The 13,769-nt window shown below is 36.1% G+C and overlaps 1 protein-coding gene across 1 annotated transcript in view; it reads right to left on the reverse strand.

The window, feature by feature from the left end:
* Window positions 1-13,769, reverse strand: part of LOC111905475 (GDSL esterase/lipase EXL3) — an 18,634-nt gene continuing 4,865 nt past the window's right edge. The window contains exons 4-5 of the mRNA XM_023901183.2: window positions 328-583; window positions 1-197 (exon numbers count right to left, since the gene is read on the reverse strand). Of these exons, the coding sequence (XP_023756951.2) occupies window positions 1-197; window positions 328-583 (453 nt within the window). The remainder of the gene's footprint in view (window positions 198-327; window positions 584-13,769) is intronic.

The raw sequence follows: 13,769 nt of genomic DNA on the forward strand, positions 1-13,769 counted from the left end.
TCAAAGGCTAAGTACATCATTAACATATATTTGGAGTAGGTTATCAACAATGATCTTGTATGCTTTTTCAGTGGGGTGAAAACTATCCCAGAAGAAATAATTAGATATGTTGGAGCATGTCCGACTAAGTGCATTACACATCCAACTAACCTCCACTTCTCCCGTGCCACAACAACCTCTGTCGACAATCTCAAACCCTAAAATAAGTCACATAAACAAACATACATATTTAGACTATGTTATTTATAAATAATATTGTTGTGAAATTAAAGTTAAAATAAGAACAAACTACATAAAAGAAGTCAACCACATCAGAAGGTAGATTACCATAGGATTGAGGATTCTTAATGATCTCAAGCATTGGGGTGTAAATATCTGCAAACACAACTTTCACCGGAGGATTTCTAAATCTAAGAGAATAAAGCTCAGAAGATAGCTTTTTGTTGAAGAATTTAGCAGCTTTGTTGTAAATTGATGCACATGATCTATATTTCCCTCCACTTAATGTCCTGGAAGTTGGCATACACCCAATTGCAGGCAAACTAAAAACAACAACCCTTCGTGCTCCGAGTTTATGCAACTCCTTTAAACCAATAAGTATACAGAAAAAATATTACCATAAATCATAAATATACTGGTTCCATGGTTGCATGGTAAATACAAATAGTTTCCTTTCTTTGAAGTGTCCAAAATATACTTTTTTGTAATGTTATTAATAGTCTGTGTAGTTTCACCCTTAGTAAATAATAAGTATTTAAAAATAGAATGTGGATTACCTCGTGTTTTCATCTAGTTAGGTTGTATCCCCAATTTGATACCCATTACCTCTCCTTTCGTTAAAGATATGGGTTAAAATGTGGTTGGATAGCTTTTGATCCTTTGGTACCAATATATTAGCTGTATTTAGTGTGTTTAAGTAGTTTATTTTGATAAAATTAACATGGGAAGAAAAGATTTTTTTTTAATTTTTACTCAATATTCGAAATACAAAAGGCTATATATATAGCAAACATCAGATAAGATGGAAACTCTTAAACAATAGGAAGATAACAACTAATCAAAGAAGCAACTAGAAGATAAATTCCAATACTCACCCCAAGTTGGAACGTGTAGGTTCTTAACGCGCAACTTGCCAAGAAGGAATTGTAGCCGTTAAGTTCCAAACCCTTTGGTGAGAAGATCTGCAATCTGCATCTCAGAATAAATGTGACGGGGTTGTATCTCATGAGAGTCTACCCGTTCTCAAACAATATAACAGTCCATTTCTACATGTTTTGTTCGTCCATGAAAAATCAGAATAGTGACAATATGGAGTTCAACTTGATTATCACAAAATAATAAACTTGGACCAGTCACATTCACATCTAACTATTTTTAGAAGCCAACGTTCCCATAGAACTCCACTAACAGTAGAGACAATGGATCTGTACTTCGCCTCCGCTGAAGACCGAGATATAGCTGAGATGATTGGTTCTTCGTTTTCCAAGATATTGGAGCATTTCCCAGCAATAGCAAGTAACCGTTTCTAGATTTCCCGGTGAAAAGGCATCCTAACCAATCCGAATCATAATAAGCTATAAGAACGCATCCACCTTCTCAAGGAAAAATGATCCCTTGCCCCAAAGTATTTATTAGATAACACAAAACACTATATGCAACATTTAGATGAGATTGTCTGGGTCAACAAAAAATTGGCTCAAGTTGTTTACGGTGTAAGCAATGTCAGGCCTGGTGGCTTCCTAATAAAGTAATCGACCAACCATTCGGCAATTTTGGCTAGCATCCACCTGAGGTTCAGCTTCAACTTTGGTTAACTTCAAGTTTTGTTTAATAGGAAAAGAACTTAGACTGTATACTTGTAATCCAGAATTAGCTGGAAGGTCTAAAATATATTTTCTTTGACTCAAAACCAGGCCTTCAGAAGTACAAGCAACCTCAATTCTAAGAAAGTATTTTAGCTCATCGAGATCTTTGATGCTAAAACGTGTATCAAGTTCTTTTTTTGTGTCTTACATTTTTTGTGTGTTGTCGCCTAAAATGATGACATCATCAACGTAAATAAGTGCAACAACAAAGCCTTCACGTTTACAGTGAATAAAGAGCGAATGGTCAGCCTTAGATTGATTAAAACCAAGTTCAAGGATAGCATTGGTGAACTCTTGATACCAATTGTTTGAAGCCTACTTCAAACCGTACAATGAATTCCTCAATCTGCAAACTTTAGTTTCTCCTTCCTTTGCAAAAAGTTGTCGAAGTTTCATATATAATTCTTCATTAAGATCTCGGTACAAGAATGTATTGTTAATATCCAATTGTTGAATGCTCCAATCTCTCTTGACTGCTTCAGCAAGAAGAGTTTGAATTGTAACTAACTTGGAAACTAGAGTAAAAGTGTCATGATGGTCGACTCCTTTTATCTGAGTGAAACCCTTTGCTACAAGGCAAGTTGTATACCATTCTACATCACCGTTATGTTTGTACTTCACCTTATAAACCCGTTTTGAGTCAATGGCACACTTGCCTTCTGGTAGGTTTTCGAGCGTCCAGACGCCATTTTCTTCAAGAGCACAAATTTCTCTTTTCATAGCTTCCTTCCATCGTTTATCCTTTATGGCCTAATGAAATTTTTTTTGGCTCGTCTTTGGAGTTGATAGCCTCTAAGAAAGCCTTGTGAGAGTTTTATTTTTATAAGAAGTTTGTTAAGGAGTGTACCGTTGAGGAGGATTGATTTGGTGTGGTATCCAAAGAGTCTACCGTGGGAGGGAGAATGACAATGAAGTCTTGAAAATGAGCTAGTTGAGTTCTATTTCATTTTGGTTGAGGTTAATCAAAGGCAAATTCACCTATATTTTGTTGAGTTGGGCAATTTTTGACATCTTGTCCATGATTTTTTCCCTTTAGATTATCCAGACTAGTAAGATCTAGCCCATCATTTTGATCGTGTTGGATCTTAGTAGAATCAATGTTGATTCTATCTTCTTTTGAGCCATTGTAATGGGTTGCAGTATTAAGAAAATCAAGAGGATTCTCTCAATTAGGATCATCGTTCATCCTTTTAAAAGGAATGATATCCTCGAAAAAGCAAACATATCTAGAAACAACCATTATTTTGTTCTCAATGTCATAAATCTTGTAGCCTTTTGTTCCCGTTAGGTAACCCAAAAAAATTCTAGTCCTTCCTCTCATCTCAAATTTGTCTCCCTTTGTCTGCATATTCTGGTAATAGACATGACATAAAAAAATCTTCATCATGTCGTAATCTAGTTTCTGCTCAAAAAGAATTTCATATGGGGATTTGTTGTCAACCACTTTGGAAGATAAGCAGTTGATGGTGTAAGCAAATGTCATCAAACATTCACCCCAAAATCTTTTTGGAAGATTTTCTCAAACCTTAAGGCACGAGCTGTTTCAAGGAGGTGCCTATGTTTTCGTTCCACCAACCCATTTTGGTGTGGGGTGTGAGGATATGAGGTCTCAAGGAGGATTCCTTGTTCATTAGTGAACTTTAACATGTCATTCGAAGTGATCTCACCACCATTGTCACACCTAATTTGTTTAACACACTTACCATATGGATTCTTGATTATTTTATGGAAGTTCACCAAATATTTACTGGCTTCATGTTTGAATTTTAGCATAAACCCAAACAGTTGTACTAAAGTCATCAATAATGGTAAGAAAGTAGCTAACTCCAAAAATGGATGGAAAATGATATTTTCCCCATATATCGTGATGTAACAAATTCTAAGCAATTTCAAACTTAAATTTTACTACTTGGAAAAGGAAGCCTAGTATGTTTGGCCTTGGAAGCATGACCAAGTTTTTTATGCCAAGTATCAGCTATAGTCATCATGGCTTTTATTTCTCTCCGAATCACTCCCATCCGGTATAGACCCTTTCTGCATTCACCTACACCAATCCATCTCCTTGTGTAGAGCTTCTGCTTGACACAAAAAATAGGAAAAAAGGTTATAACAGTTTGATGGTCTTTGCTTAATCGACTTACAAACAAGAGATTGCAAGTAAATTTCAGTATATGTAAAACTCCTATTAGTTTGGTTCCACTTAAGGTGGTGTAGTATCCTTTTCCTTCAATGTGTATAGTCTCTCTGTTAGGAATAAGGATGTGGATTTTAAAGTCATATTTGGCTTTATTTTCGAGGATATTGATGTCATAATCATCATCGCTATCTATTTTACCTATCATATTAGTCGTGTGTTTTGTATCATCCTTGATCGTACTTACTTTCTCTTCAATGTGTCGTAGAAAAGTCTCATACTAACTAGTCGTTAAACCTGTAATGGAGCTTGCATTTGAGTTGATGCATGCATCCTTCGCACTGGTCTCTTGTCACTTTTTATTCCCTAGCCATCATTCCGAGTAACCTATCGTTTTGAATCAACCTTCTCGTGAATGCCCATCTCTTACATAGAAACTCCAATGCTCGATAATAATATTGGGCTTGGTATCCTTTTGGCTTGATTTTTCATGTCTCTTACTGTTGTTGCCTTCTTGTATAAATGATGTATTGGTGTTGAAGGCATTTACCTCCATTGATGGCTTGTTTTTGGAGAAGATAAAGGTTTGTCTTTCCTCTTCAACAACTAGGTGGTAAGCATTTCCAAAGCTAGGCATTAGATTAGTTTCAAGGATTTAGATTCTGATAATAGTGAAATCGCTATCAAGGCCCATGAGAAACTCATACAACCTTTCATTAATTTTCAGTTGGCTTAGACTCTTCCCAACGTTGCATATGAAACCATTGCATGAACATCTAGGGTACGTAGGGCCAATTGCATGTCATCCCAGATTCCCTTGAGCTTGGTGTAATACCTACAGATGGAAGATCAATTTTGATGTGTTGCAGTGAGGGTTTGCTTTAACTCATAGGCTCGAGGTGCGCTCTCCTTTCCAAATCTCTCAAGGAGATCCGAGCATATCTCAGAGGCAATGCTAGCATAGTTTACACTAAATATCTTTCTACATTGTTGTCGTGAGTCGGCCTTTAACCTTGGCATTACACCACATCCACGACTTGTAGTCGTTCAAGGTCTTTTGAGGTTTCTGAATGGATCTGTCAACAAATCGGCGAATAGAAAATCCATCATCTCTTGAGACCATTCGGCGTAGTTGTTGTTGGTGAGGGTAACATTGATTTGAATTTGTTTGGGATAGTCGGAGACATGGATATAGAATGGTGAGTTTAGATCCGGTGCTCATCTGTTTTGTTTGAAGGTTTAGGAGTGTTGTCGACCATGGTTGTGGCTATGGTAGGAGTCGATTAGGGTATGGATCACAACTACTCTAATACCATGAAAAAATTAACGTGGGATGAAAATATTCTTTTTATTCTTACTCAATATTCGAAATACAAAAGGCTATATATATATATATATATATATATATATATATATATATATATATATATATATATATATATATATATGAAAAATCAGATAAAAAGGAAACTCCTAAACAATAGGAAGATAACAGGTAAGCAAAGAAGCAACTAGAAGATAAATTCCAATATATTTCCCATATTTAGCGGAAAGATATGTCTAACCTTTTCTTTTCAATTTTAGAGTAAAACTGATGCTTTTGTTACAAACCTTATTTCCTCCACTAACCATATCAAAAGTAAGTTTTGCATATTACTTTCAGGATTAAATCATGAATAACATATACTTATTTATTTTGATCGGTTCCTATCAAATTTTATTAGGGAGAGGTTAGTGTTTGCCAAAATATAAGCGTATATGGTCACATATAATGGTGAAAGGTGATCAAAGAAACAAGAAGAACAATAGTGTTATGTTACACTATCCAATATTCATGAAGTTAAACTAATCAACATGGGTTATTAAAATGTAGTTGATCTTCCAAACACAAGGAGAGTGGGATACTGTTAAAACTAAAAGAATAGCATAATAGAAATATCAGATTGCTCTCATGTCCATTACCAAGCGATTGAGGAGCACATACTTTTAATGTTAGTTGAGAAGGACATGGATGAAGAAGCATGGGAAACACTTAAGATGATACATATGGGAGTTGATTAGGTAAGCGATGCTAAAGTACAAAACTTTAAGGTGATACCAATGAAGGATAGTGAATTAGTAGAATATTTTGACATACTTTTGAATACTATTATGAAAATATTTGATCTGAAGGTGAAACTATTTAGGGGATTAAAACATTGAAGAATTTTCTTCAGGATGTCCACATAGGATTTATGTAAGTTGTAACATCAATCGAGAAAATTTGAGACTTGGAAAACATGAAAATAAAGAAGTTATGCGTCGTCACAAAGCCCATGAAGAGAGATTTTGGGGCTATGGAGAAAAAGAAGAAGGTCTTTCTCTATTGGTTATAAATGTCAGTTGGGCATCTCGAACCATGAAAACCGATAAGGACAACTCGTTAAACACTTCACTAACGATCATCCAAATGGTGCATCCAATTTCTCGATGACATATCTACCTCCTAGAAGGATGGCGTACCCTCTCTAAAATGGCGCATACTTGCATCATGGGACATCAATGATTCTCAATTCCCTTCTTATATGGTCGATTCCATTTTTCGGTACTGCACTACCTTTTTAGATGCTCTATTCTTTTCTTAGATGCTCCATTCCTTTCTCACATGCTCTATTCTTTTATCAGATGCTCCACGTTCAACTTAGTGGGTCACTGAACTCCACGTGGTCCAATGAAACTAGATGCTCACATGTGATCGTTTTTGCTCACGTATGACTCTTAATGCTCACTTATGATCCTTGATACTCACACATGATCCCTGATGCCTGCACATGCTTCCAAGTTCTCCATTGATCCCAAATGTTCATATATAATGATCCAAATGCTTAATTCACATTTAACAATCTCCACCTTGACTTGATTATTGTTTAAAATCCACCTAGAACTAAGAACTTCCTTTCCCTTCCTACCTTCCTACCTCGAAGGGACTTAACTACATTGAAAATCAGCCAAGTCCAAGCAAGGCTTGAATGTCTTTCTGAGAAACAGCGTTGTCAAAATGTCTTCTAGATTCTCCTTGGTACCAAACTTTGGAATGTAAAATTTATCATAAAACATGATAGGTTTCTCCACCTTCAAAATAAGACTTTAAACGAGATCAAAATCCAGTGATCTACTTATCACTAGATCACCTTCATGGTCTGATTCTATTGATCCATCCAAGTCCGTATGTCATGGATTAGCACTATACACCCTAAAAACATCATGCATTCCCTTAAAGTGTCGCAAGATCTAGTTGATAACTTCCCAATATATTTCCACTATTTTCATCGAATATCCAAAGAAGTATCAATAAGTTTGGACTGGTCACAATAGAACGACCGAAGATTTTCTCAATGTGGTGATAAGTGTATAACCATCCTACTCTTATGTTCCTCCAAATCTCCATCCATACTATCTTTTTTTGGGCTCCTAAATCATTAATCAAAAACTCATTTTTTTAGATGCTTCTTTAAGTTATCTATTCTAGCATCAACATCCCTAGCCACTTCTTCCCTGGGTTGTTCAAGGAATTCCTCACATGTTTACTATGCTATGCCACCTTGTTGTTTCCCTTTAATAACACTTGTACTATATCATCATTGGTTACATATAGTAGATTCAATGGTCACATATCTAATAATAATGCATTTTGGAGTCTTTCCTTTTTCTGTACACCACAGATGATGTCCTTTCCTTGCAGACACGTATCCTAGAAATATACACTTCATTGCGCTCACCTCCATTTTACTATCATTCTCACGAGAATAAGTAGGGCATCTAAACATTCATAAACTAGAATAATCATAGGGTTATCCTAGACCACACCTATTGAGGTGTCTTACAATCAGTTATAGTTGATGGAGATCTATTAACCATATAACAAGAGTGTTAATTGCGTCCACCTAGAATTGCTATGATAAATCAACAGATAATTGCATGCATTGAGCATGTTGTATCAATGTTTGGTTCATCCGATCTGCCACTCCATTTTTTGTGTTGTTTGTCATACAGTGTGACGCCTTATATATCTTCTGTTTTGTAGAAGTTATTAAATGAATACTTGCAGAAATCTATCCCATTTTCTGTTTTGAGTGGCCTGACTTTGTTCCTAGTATGTTTTTCGTCCATAGTCTTCCATTCCTTGAAATGCCCAAACACTTCATCTTCATCTTTTATCTTCAGAATGTACACCCAAACCTTTGCTGAGTAGTTATCGATAATGTTCACAGAGTATTAACATCTACCATTAAACTTTATTGGAGAGGGACCCCATAAATCCGAGTGAACATACTTGAGGATCTTCATGCTTGGATAATGAACCACATTGAACTTCAACCTTTGTCACATCTCTTAAACACATGCTTTACTGGGCTTAACCTGTCTAGTTACATCTCCACCAAACAACCCATGTTTACTCGTTATAATACCATCCCCACTCTTGTGTCCCATCCTATGATGTGAAAAGTTGGTTTTATCATCACACTAATCCGAGGATTGTGATACAATCATCGTTCCTCTCACTGTGAAACCTTCCAGGAAATAAATTCTACGATTCATTTTCCCTTTATAATTACAAGATAACCCTTGGATACTTTTACCTAGTCACACTTTCCAAAATATTCCAGTCTATCCTTCAACAAAGTGCCAAGAGAGGTCAGGTTCTTTTGAAGATTCAGGAAAAACCAACAATCCCATTTCCTGACCATACCATCGTGTATCTTGATCTACACTATGCCATTTCTCTTGGTAATATGCATTCCGTCATCACCCATTTTGACTATTCTATTCCACTCTTTAAAGGAGTCGAACTAGTCGCGATTATAAGTCATATAATATCACATTACTGGGTACAAGATCCAAGAATCAAAAAAAATAGTTGTATATACAATCAAAACTTTACCATCATCCCCATTATCATAATTTCCTTAAAACAAAACAACGTTGTTGTTGCTGATTCAACTCCATGATTCATTTTCTTTAGAAATAGACAATATCTTCTAAAGTTCCCCTTTTCCTTGAAATTATAACATATATTGTTTGCTTTTGATTCATAACTTCACTTCCTTTTGTTACCTCCAGCTCTATCTGATGTTCTTCACGTGCCTACAAACAAACCAGAACTGGAAACTTCTTCACCACCCGAAATTTTTCTTTTTAGTTCCTTCGTCATCAAAAAATTCTTTACATCATTCATAGTGAACATGATATCAAATAAATTCTCATAAGAATCTGATAGTGAACATAAGAGGATAAGTTCTTGATCTTTATCTTCAATATAAACACTCACGTCTTGTAAATCATAGATGATCCTATTGAAGTCATCCATATGATCCTTCACTTCGGTACATTTAGACAACCTAAGAGTATATAAACGTTGATTCTAGTACATCCTTTTCATTAGAGAATTGTTCTGATAGTTGTCTAACAATTTCTCTCAAATCCCACATGTGCTCGTTTGATCCACAACCTCTCTTAGTAGTTCATCTGTTAAACTGAATAGAATAGCGCTATGCACTTTTTACAGAATATCCACCTTTTTGTTATCCGCCATGCCTTTTAGCATTTTGCTTCTCCTATTAATGTTGTCGTACATCCATGTTGAACTAGAAGAGGCTTCATCTTTGACTTCTACAAAGTGAAATCATTCGAACCATTGAAATTATCCAAATATAATTTGTGAGCTGTCATCTTCAATCAACAAAACTACACCACAACTTTGATACTACTAGTTATGGAAATTAGACAACACTTTTCAAGAATCAGAAAAGATCTGATGCCGCTTGCCAATGACTGATGACCCTTGTTAGGAAGTAATGCGGATAACACACAAGACCATGAGCACACAAGACACATTATTTACATGGTTCAGTCCAGGTGACCTACGTTGATGGACATGAGGGGAGTATACTTTATTTATGAGTTCTCAATCAAACGTTACATGTACAATTCAATAGAGATTTGCCTAAAACAAATGTTACTAGCATGCATCCCTATTTATAGACTAGGGATCAGTCCTAAAACCGTAATGGGTCAAGCCCGTAACCATATGCCTATGAGAGGTGTCAACTAATCATAATAGGTCATGAAACCGCTTTTGGAAGCTTCATCATTGAGATATAATGAGTGAGCATTATCCATGAGCATCATCCTTGAGCATGTTACATTAGAATCATCTATGAGCATCGTCAAGGAAAATGATCCACGAGGTAAGTGTAATATTAATTGGGATATGATATTTTCATTACTAATTGTTGTGATTTATATTAACATATTTAATGCATGACTAATTTAGTTATTCTAAAAGTTCTATACTCAGCTATAGTTATGGGACCATCGAGGTAAGTGTAATATGAATTGGATTGATTGACTTTCAAAGATGAAATTAGGGAAAGTGTTGCACCCAAGTGAATAGGTACTTGTTAGAGATCAAGTATTGGACATGATCCATTTTCAACATCACTTCATGGATCGATATGAGGAGCAGTTCTTGATAAAGGTATTATCTTTGTATCCTTAGACTTGAGATACATATTTGCGACATGATTATAGGCAATGTTATACTTTGATATACTTAAACATTGTTCTTTGACTAGACAGTTATAAAGGCCATTATTAGGTATAATATAAACTACACAAGAGGAAAATGTAGTGACGAAGAGAATTGTTCCTATTATTTCGAGAGTTAGACATATAGCATGCCTTACAAAAAGTTAAACACTAAATGGGATTGATTGTGATGCATATATATATCATATTTAACACTATGTCTATGACAAAGTGATAACTTATAACTTGCCATCTACATCAATTGGCGCTTTGATAATTTTGAATGGAACCTCTTCATGTGTTATTGGGGGAAGTGAAATGTTGCTAGATGTTCACTAATGTTTTTTTATCAATCTATAAAGATTCTTGTGCATTTAGGAGAGTGATGTATCTATATGCTCAAGCATCAGTTTAGAATGAAACTTTCTAATAACATATGATCGTTAAGGGTCACACCAATAATAATTAGACACAAATTGAATATTTTATGAATTTGATTCTTGATAAATATTTATAACACATGAAATTAATTGGAAATTATTCATTAGATGAGAAAAAATAATTTTCAATGTTATGTATCAAAATATATAATAATATATGGTATATAATGTCAAGTATATCTTTATGGAGTAAAAGGATTTTGTCTTTTATATAAATATACATGAGTTTTCTAAGATATAAAAGTTGCAAGCATTTTATACATCTTCTATTCTTTCGTTGATGACTAGTATAATGATTGAGTCATACTTTAGAAGCATGTCAAATTACCATCATTAAGGATAAAGGTATGGTATGTCTAAACATTTTAAGAAACATGTGTAAATGATGAAATGATAAAGGCTTTCATTTCCTCTTAATTTTCCAATACTAGAATCATCCATACCATCCCATTATATTCTTTCTCTTTTAATGTGTTAAGAACATTTTGAAATCATCTGATACTAACTTCTCCATTAATACAACATATTGACTTTCATTCTTAAAGGCTAAAGAGCTTACTATGCAAGAAGACTAGTATTCAAGTCAACTTGGTAATTGTTTGTGGATACTTCTCGAGGATATCTCTTTGGCTTTTTTCCATCTCCATTAAATTCCAACCACCCAAGAGGAATTAAAAGTCTTTAAAGGTTGTATTTTCTTTAATCCTAATATAGCTATATTTTATTCTTTCACGTTCATGCAACATGATCATTTGTGGGAACAACTTTTTTATTCAAACTTTATAATGATTTTTTTTGCCCATTTTATAGTTTTGGAAACCGAATTATGTGAGGCCCCGATGTTGACCCTTTCAGAGGGTGTCAAGTATTTCGTTGTATTTTGTGATGTAATTATCACTAATTTGGGGGCAGTTCTTATAGAAAGAGGTCGAGTGGTTGCATATGCTTTTTGGCAGCTGAGCTACATGAGGCACGATATCCTAACCATGATATGGAGTTGGGAGCAGTATTGTTTGCCCTCAATATTTTGTGGTACTGCTTGTATGGGTCCAATGTACTATCTACATAGATCAAAAGAGTTTTCGATATCTTATGGACCAACCAAATCTGAACATGACACTGCACAGGTGGCTTGACATGTGGCTTGACATGGTCAAGGATTATGATTGCGAGATCCTTTACCATTCGGGTAAAGTGAACGTGGTCGCAAATGCTTTGAGCCATAAGTCGGATGGATCTTTGACTGGGGGTATGTGTATTTGGATATCTATTGATTCTCCCCTTTTGAATTTGATCAGAGGGGCACAAGTAGAAGGAGTCAAGAAGTAGAACTGGAAATAGGAGAGGATCAAGGGAGATATCGACAGATTTGTCACCGATAGTCGGGATTTTTGACTCAGTGTGGTCGGGTTTGGGTTTCGGTTTCTAAAATGGCATATGGTTTAGGAGGAGGCACATAAGTCTCGCTTTTTGATACACCCGGGCACCACCTAGATGTATTGGGATTTGAGAATAAGTTACTGGTGGTCGTGTATGAAGCGGGACATAGCTTGGTACGTTGAGAGGAGCTTGACCTGTAGGATGGTCAAGACTAAACGCCTGAGGCTGCATGGCAAGCTACAATATTTGGAAGTTCCCATGTGGAAATGGGAATATATCACCATGGATTTTATCACAATGATATCAAGGATTGCAAAGGGTTTTGATGCTATCTGGATCATCATGGATCGATTGACCAAGAGTGCCCACTTTTTGGCTATCTGAGAGAGCTCCTCGACCGAGAAATTGACCAATGTGTATGTTTGGGAGATTGTTGCTCGTCACGGGGTTCCAGTCTCCATTATACCAGATCAAGATGTTAAGTTCATTTCCTGATTTTGGCAAAAGTTCCATGAGGAACAAGGTACGTGGCTACATTTCAACACTGCTTATCATCCACTGACCGACGGCTAGAGTGAGCAAACCATCCATACACTTGAGGATATATTGCGGGATTGTGTGATTGATTTTGGTGGGATTTCTACCTCTTCCAAAGTTTTCCTACAACAATAATTATCACTCCAACATTGGTGCATCACCCTTCAAGCTTCTATATAGTCGGAGATGTCGTACCCTAGTTTGTTGGCAGAGGATGGTCATAGAGTCATGGGGAGGAATGAGGAATTCCTCGAGATTACAGAGCTCATCCAATAGATCAGACAAAGATGCAAACAACTCATAGTCGGTAGAAGAGGTATGCTGACAGGCGTCGATTAGAGTTGGAGTTCTAGGTCGGCAATATAGTGCTACTAAGGGTCTCACCCTTGAAGGGATTGATACGCTTGAAGAAATGGACAAGTTGGGTCCCCGGTATATTGGACCGTTCCGTGTGATCGTCAGGGTAGGCCAGGTGACCTACCGTTTGGATTTTTTAAGTGAGCTCAGCCAGATCAACAACACTTTCCATGTTTCGTAGTTGCAAAAATGCATGTTGGGAGACGAGGCGGTGGTCCCTTTGGATAATATTCAGTTCTACGAGCACCCGAATTATATTGAGAGGCTAGTAGCGGAGGTGGAGAGAAAGATGAAGGTCTTATGTAACAAGAAGATACCTTTATTAAAGGTTCATTGGCGACATCAGAAAGGCTCTAAGTGGACTTGAGAGCAAGGGACGGAGATGCGGGAGCCTTATCCTGAGTTATTTACAACGTGAGACTTAGAAGACGAAGTCAAGTTCAAGTGGGGGAGAATTATAACATCTTGATGATGAGATATTTTCAATTT

The sequence above is a fragment of the Lactuca sativa genome, chromosome 2, assembly GCF_002870075.4.
Source record: "Lactuca sativa cultivar Salinas chromosome 2, Lsat_Salinas_v11, whole genome shotgun sequence".
Lineage (NCBI taxonomy): Eukaryota > Viridiplantae > Streptophyta > Magnoliopsida > Asterales > Asteraceae > Lactuca > Lactuca sativa.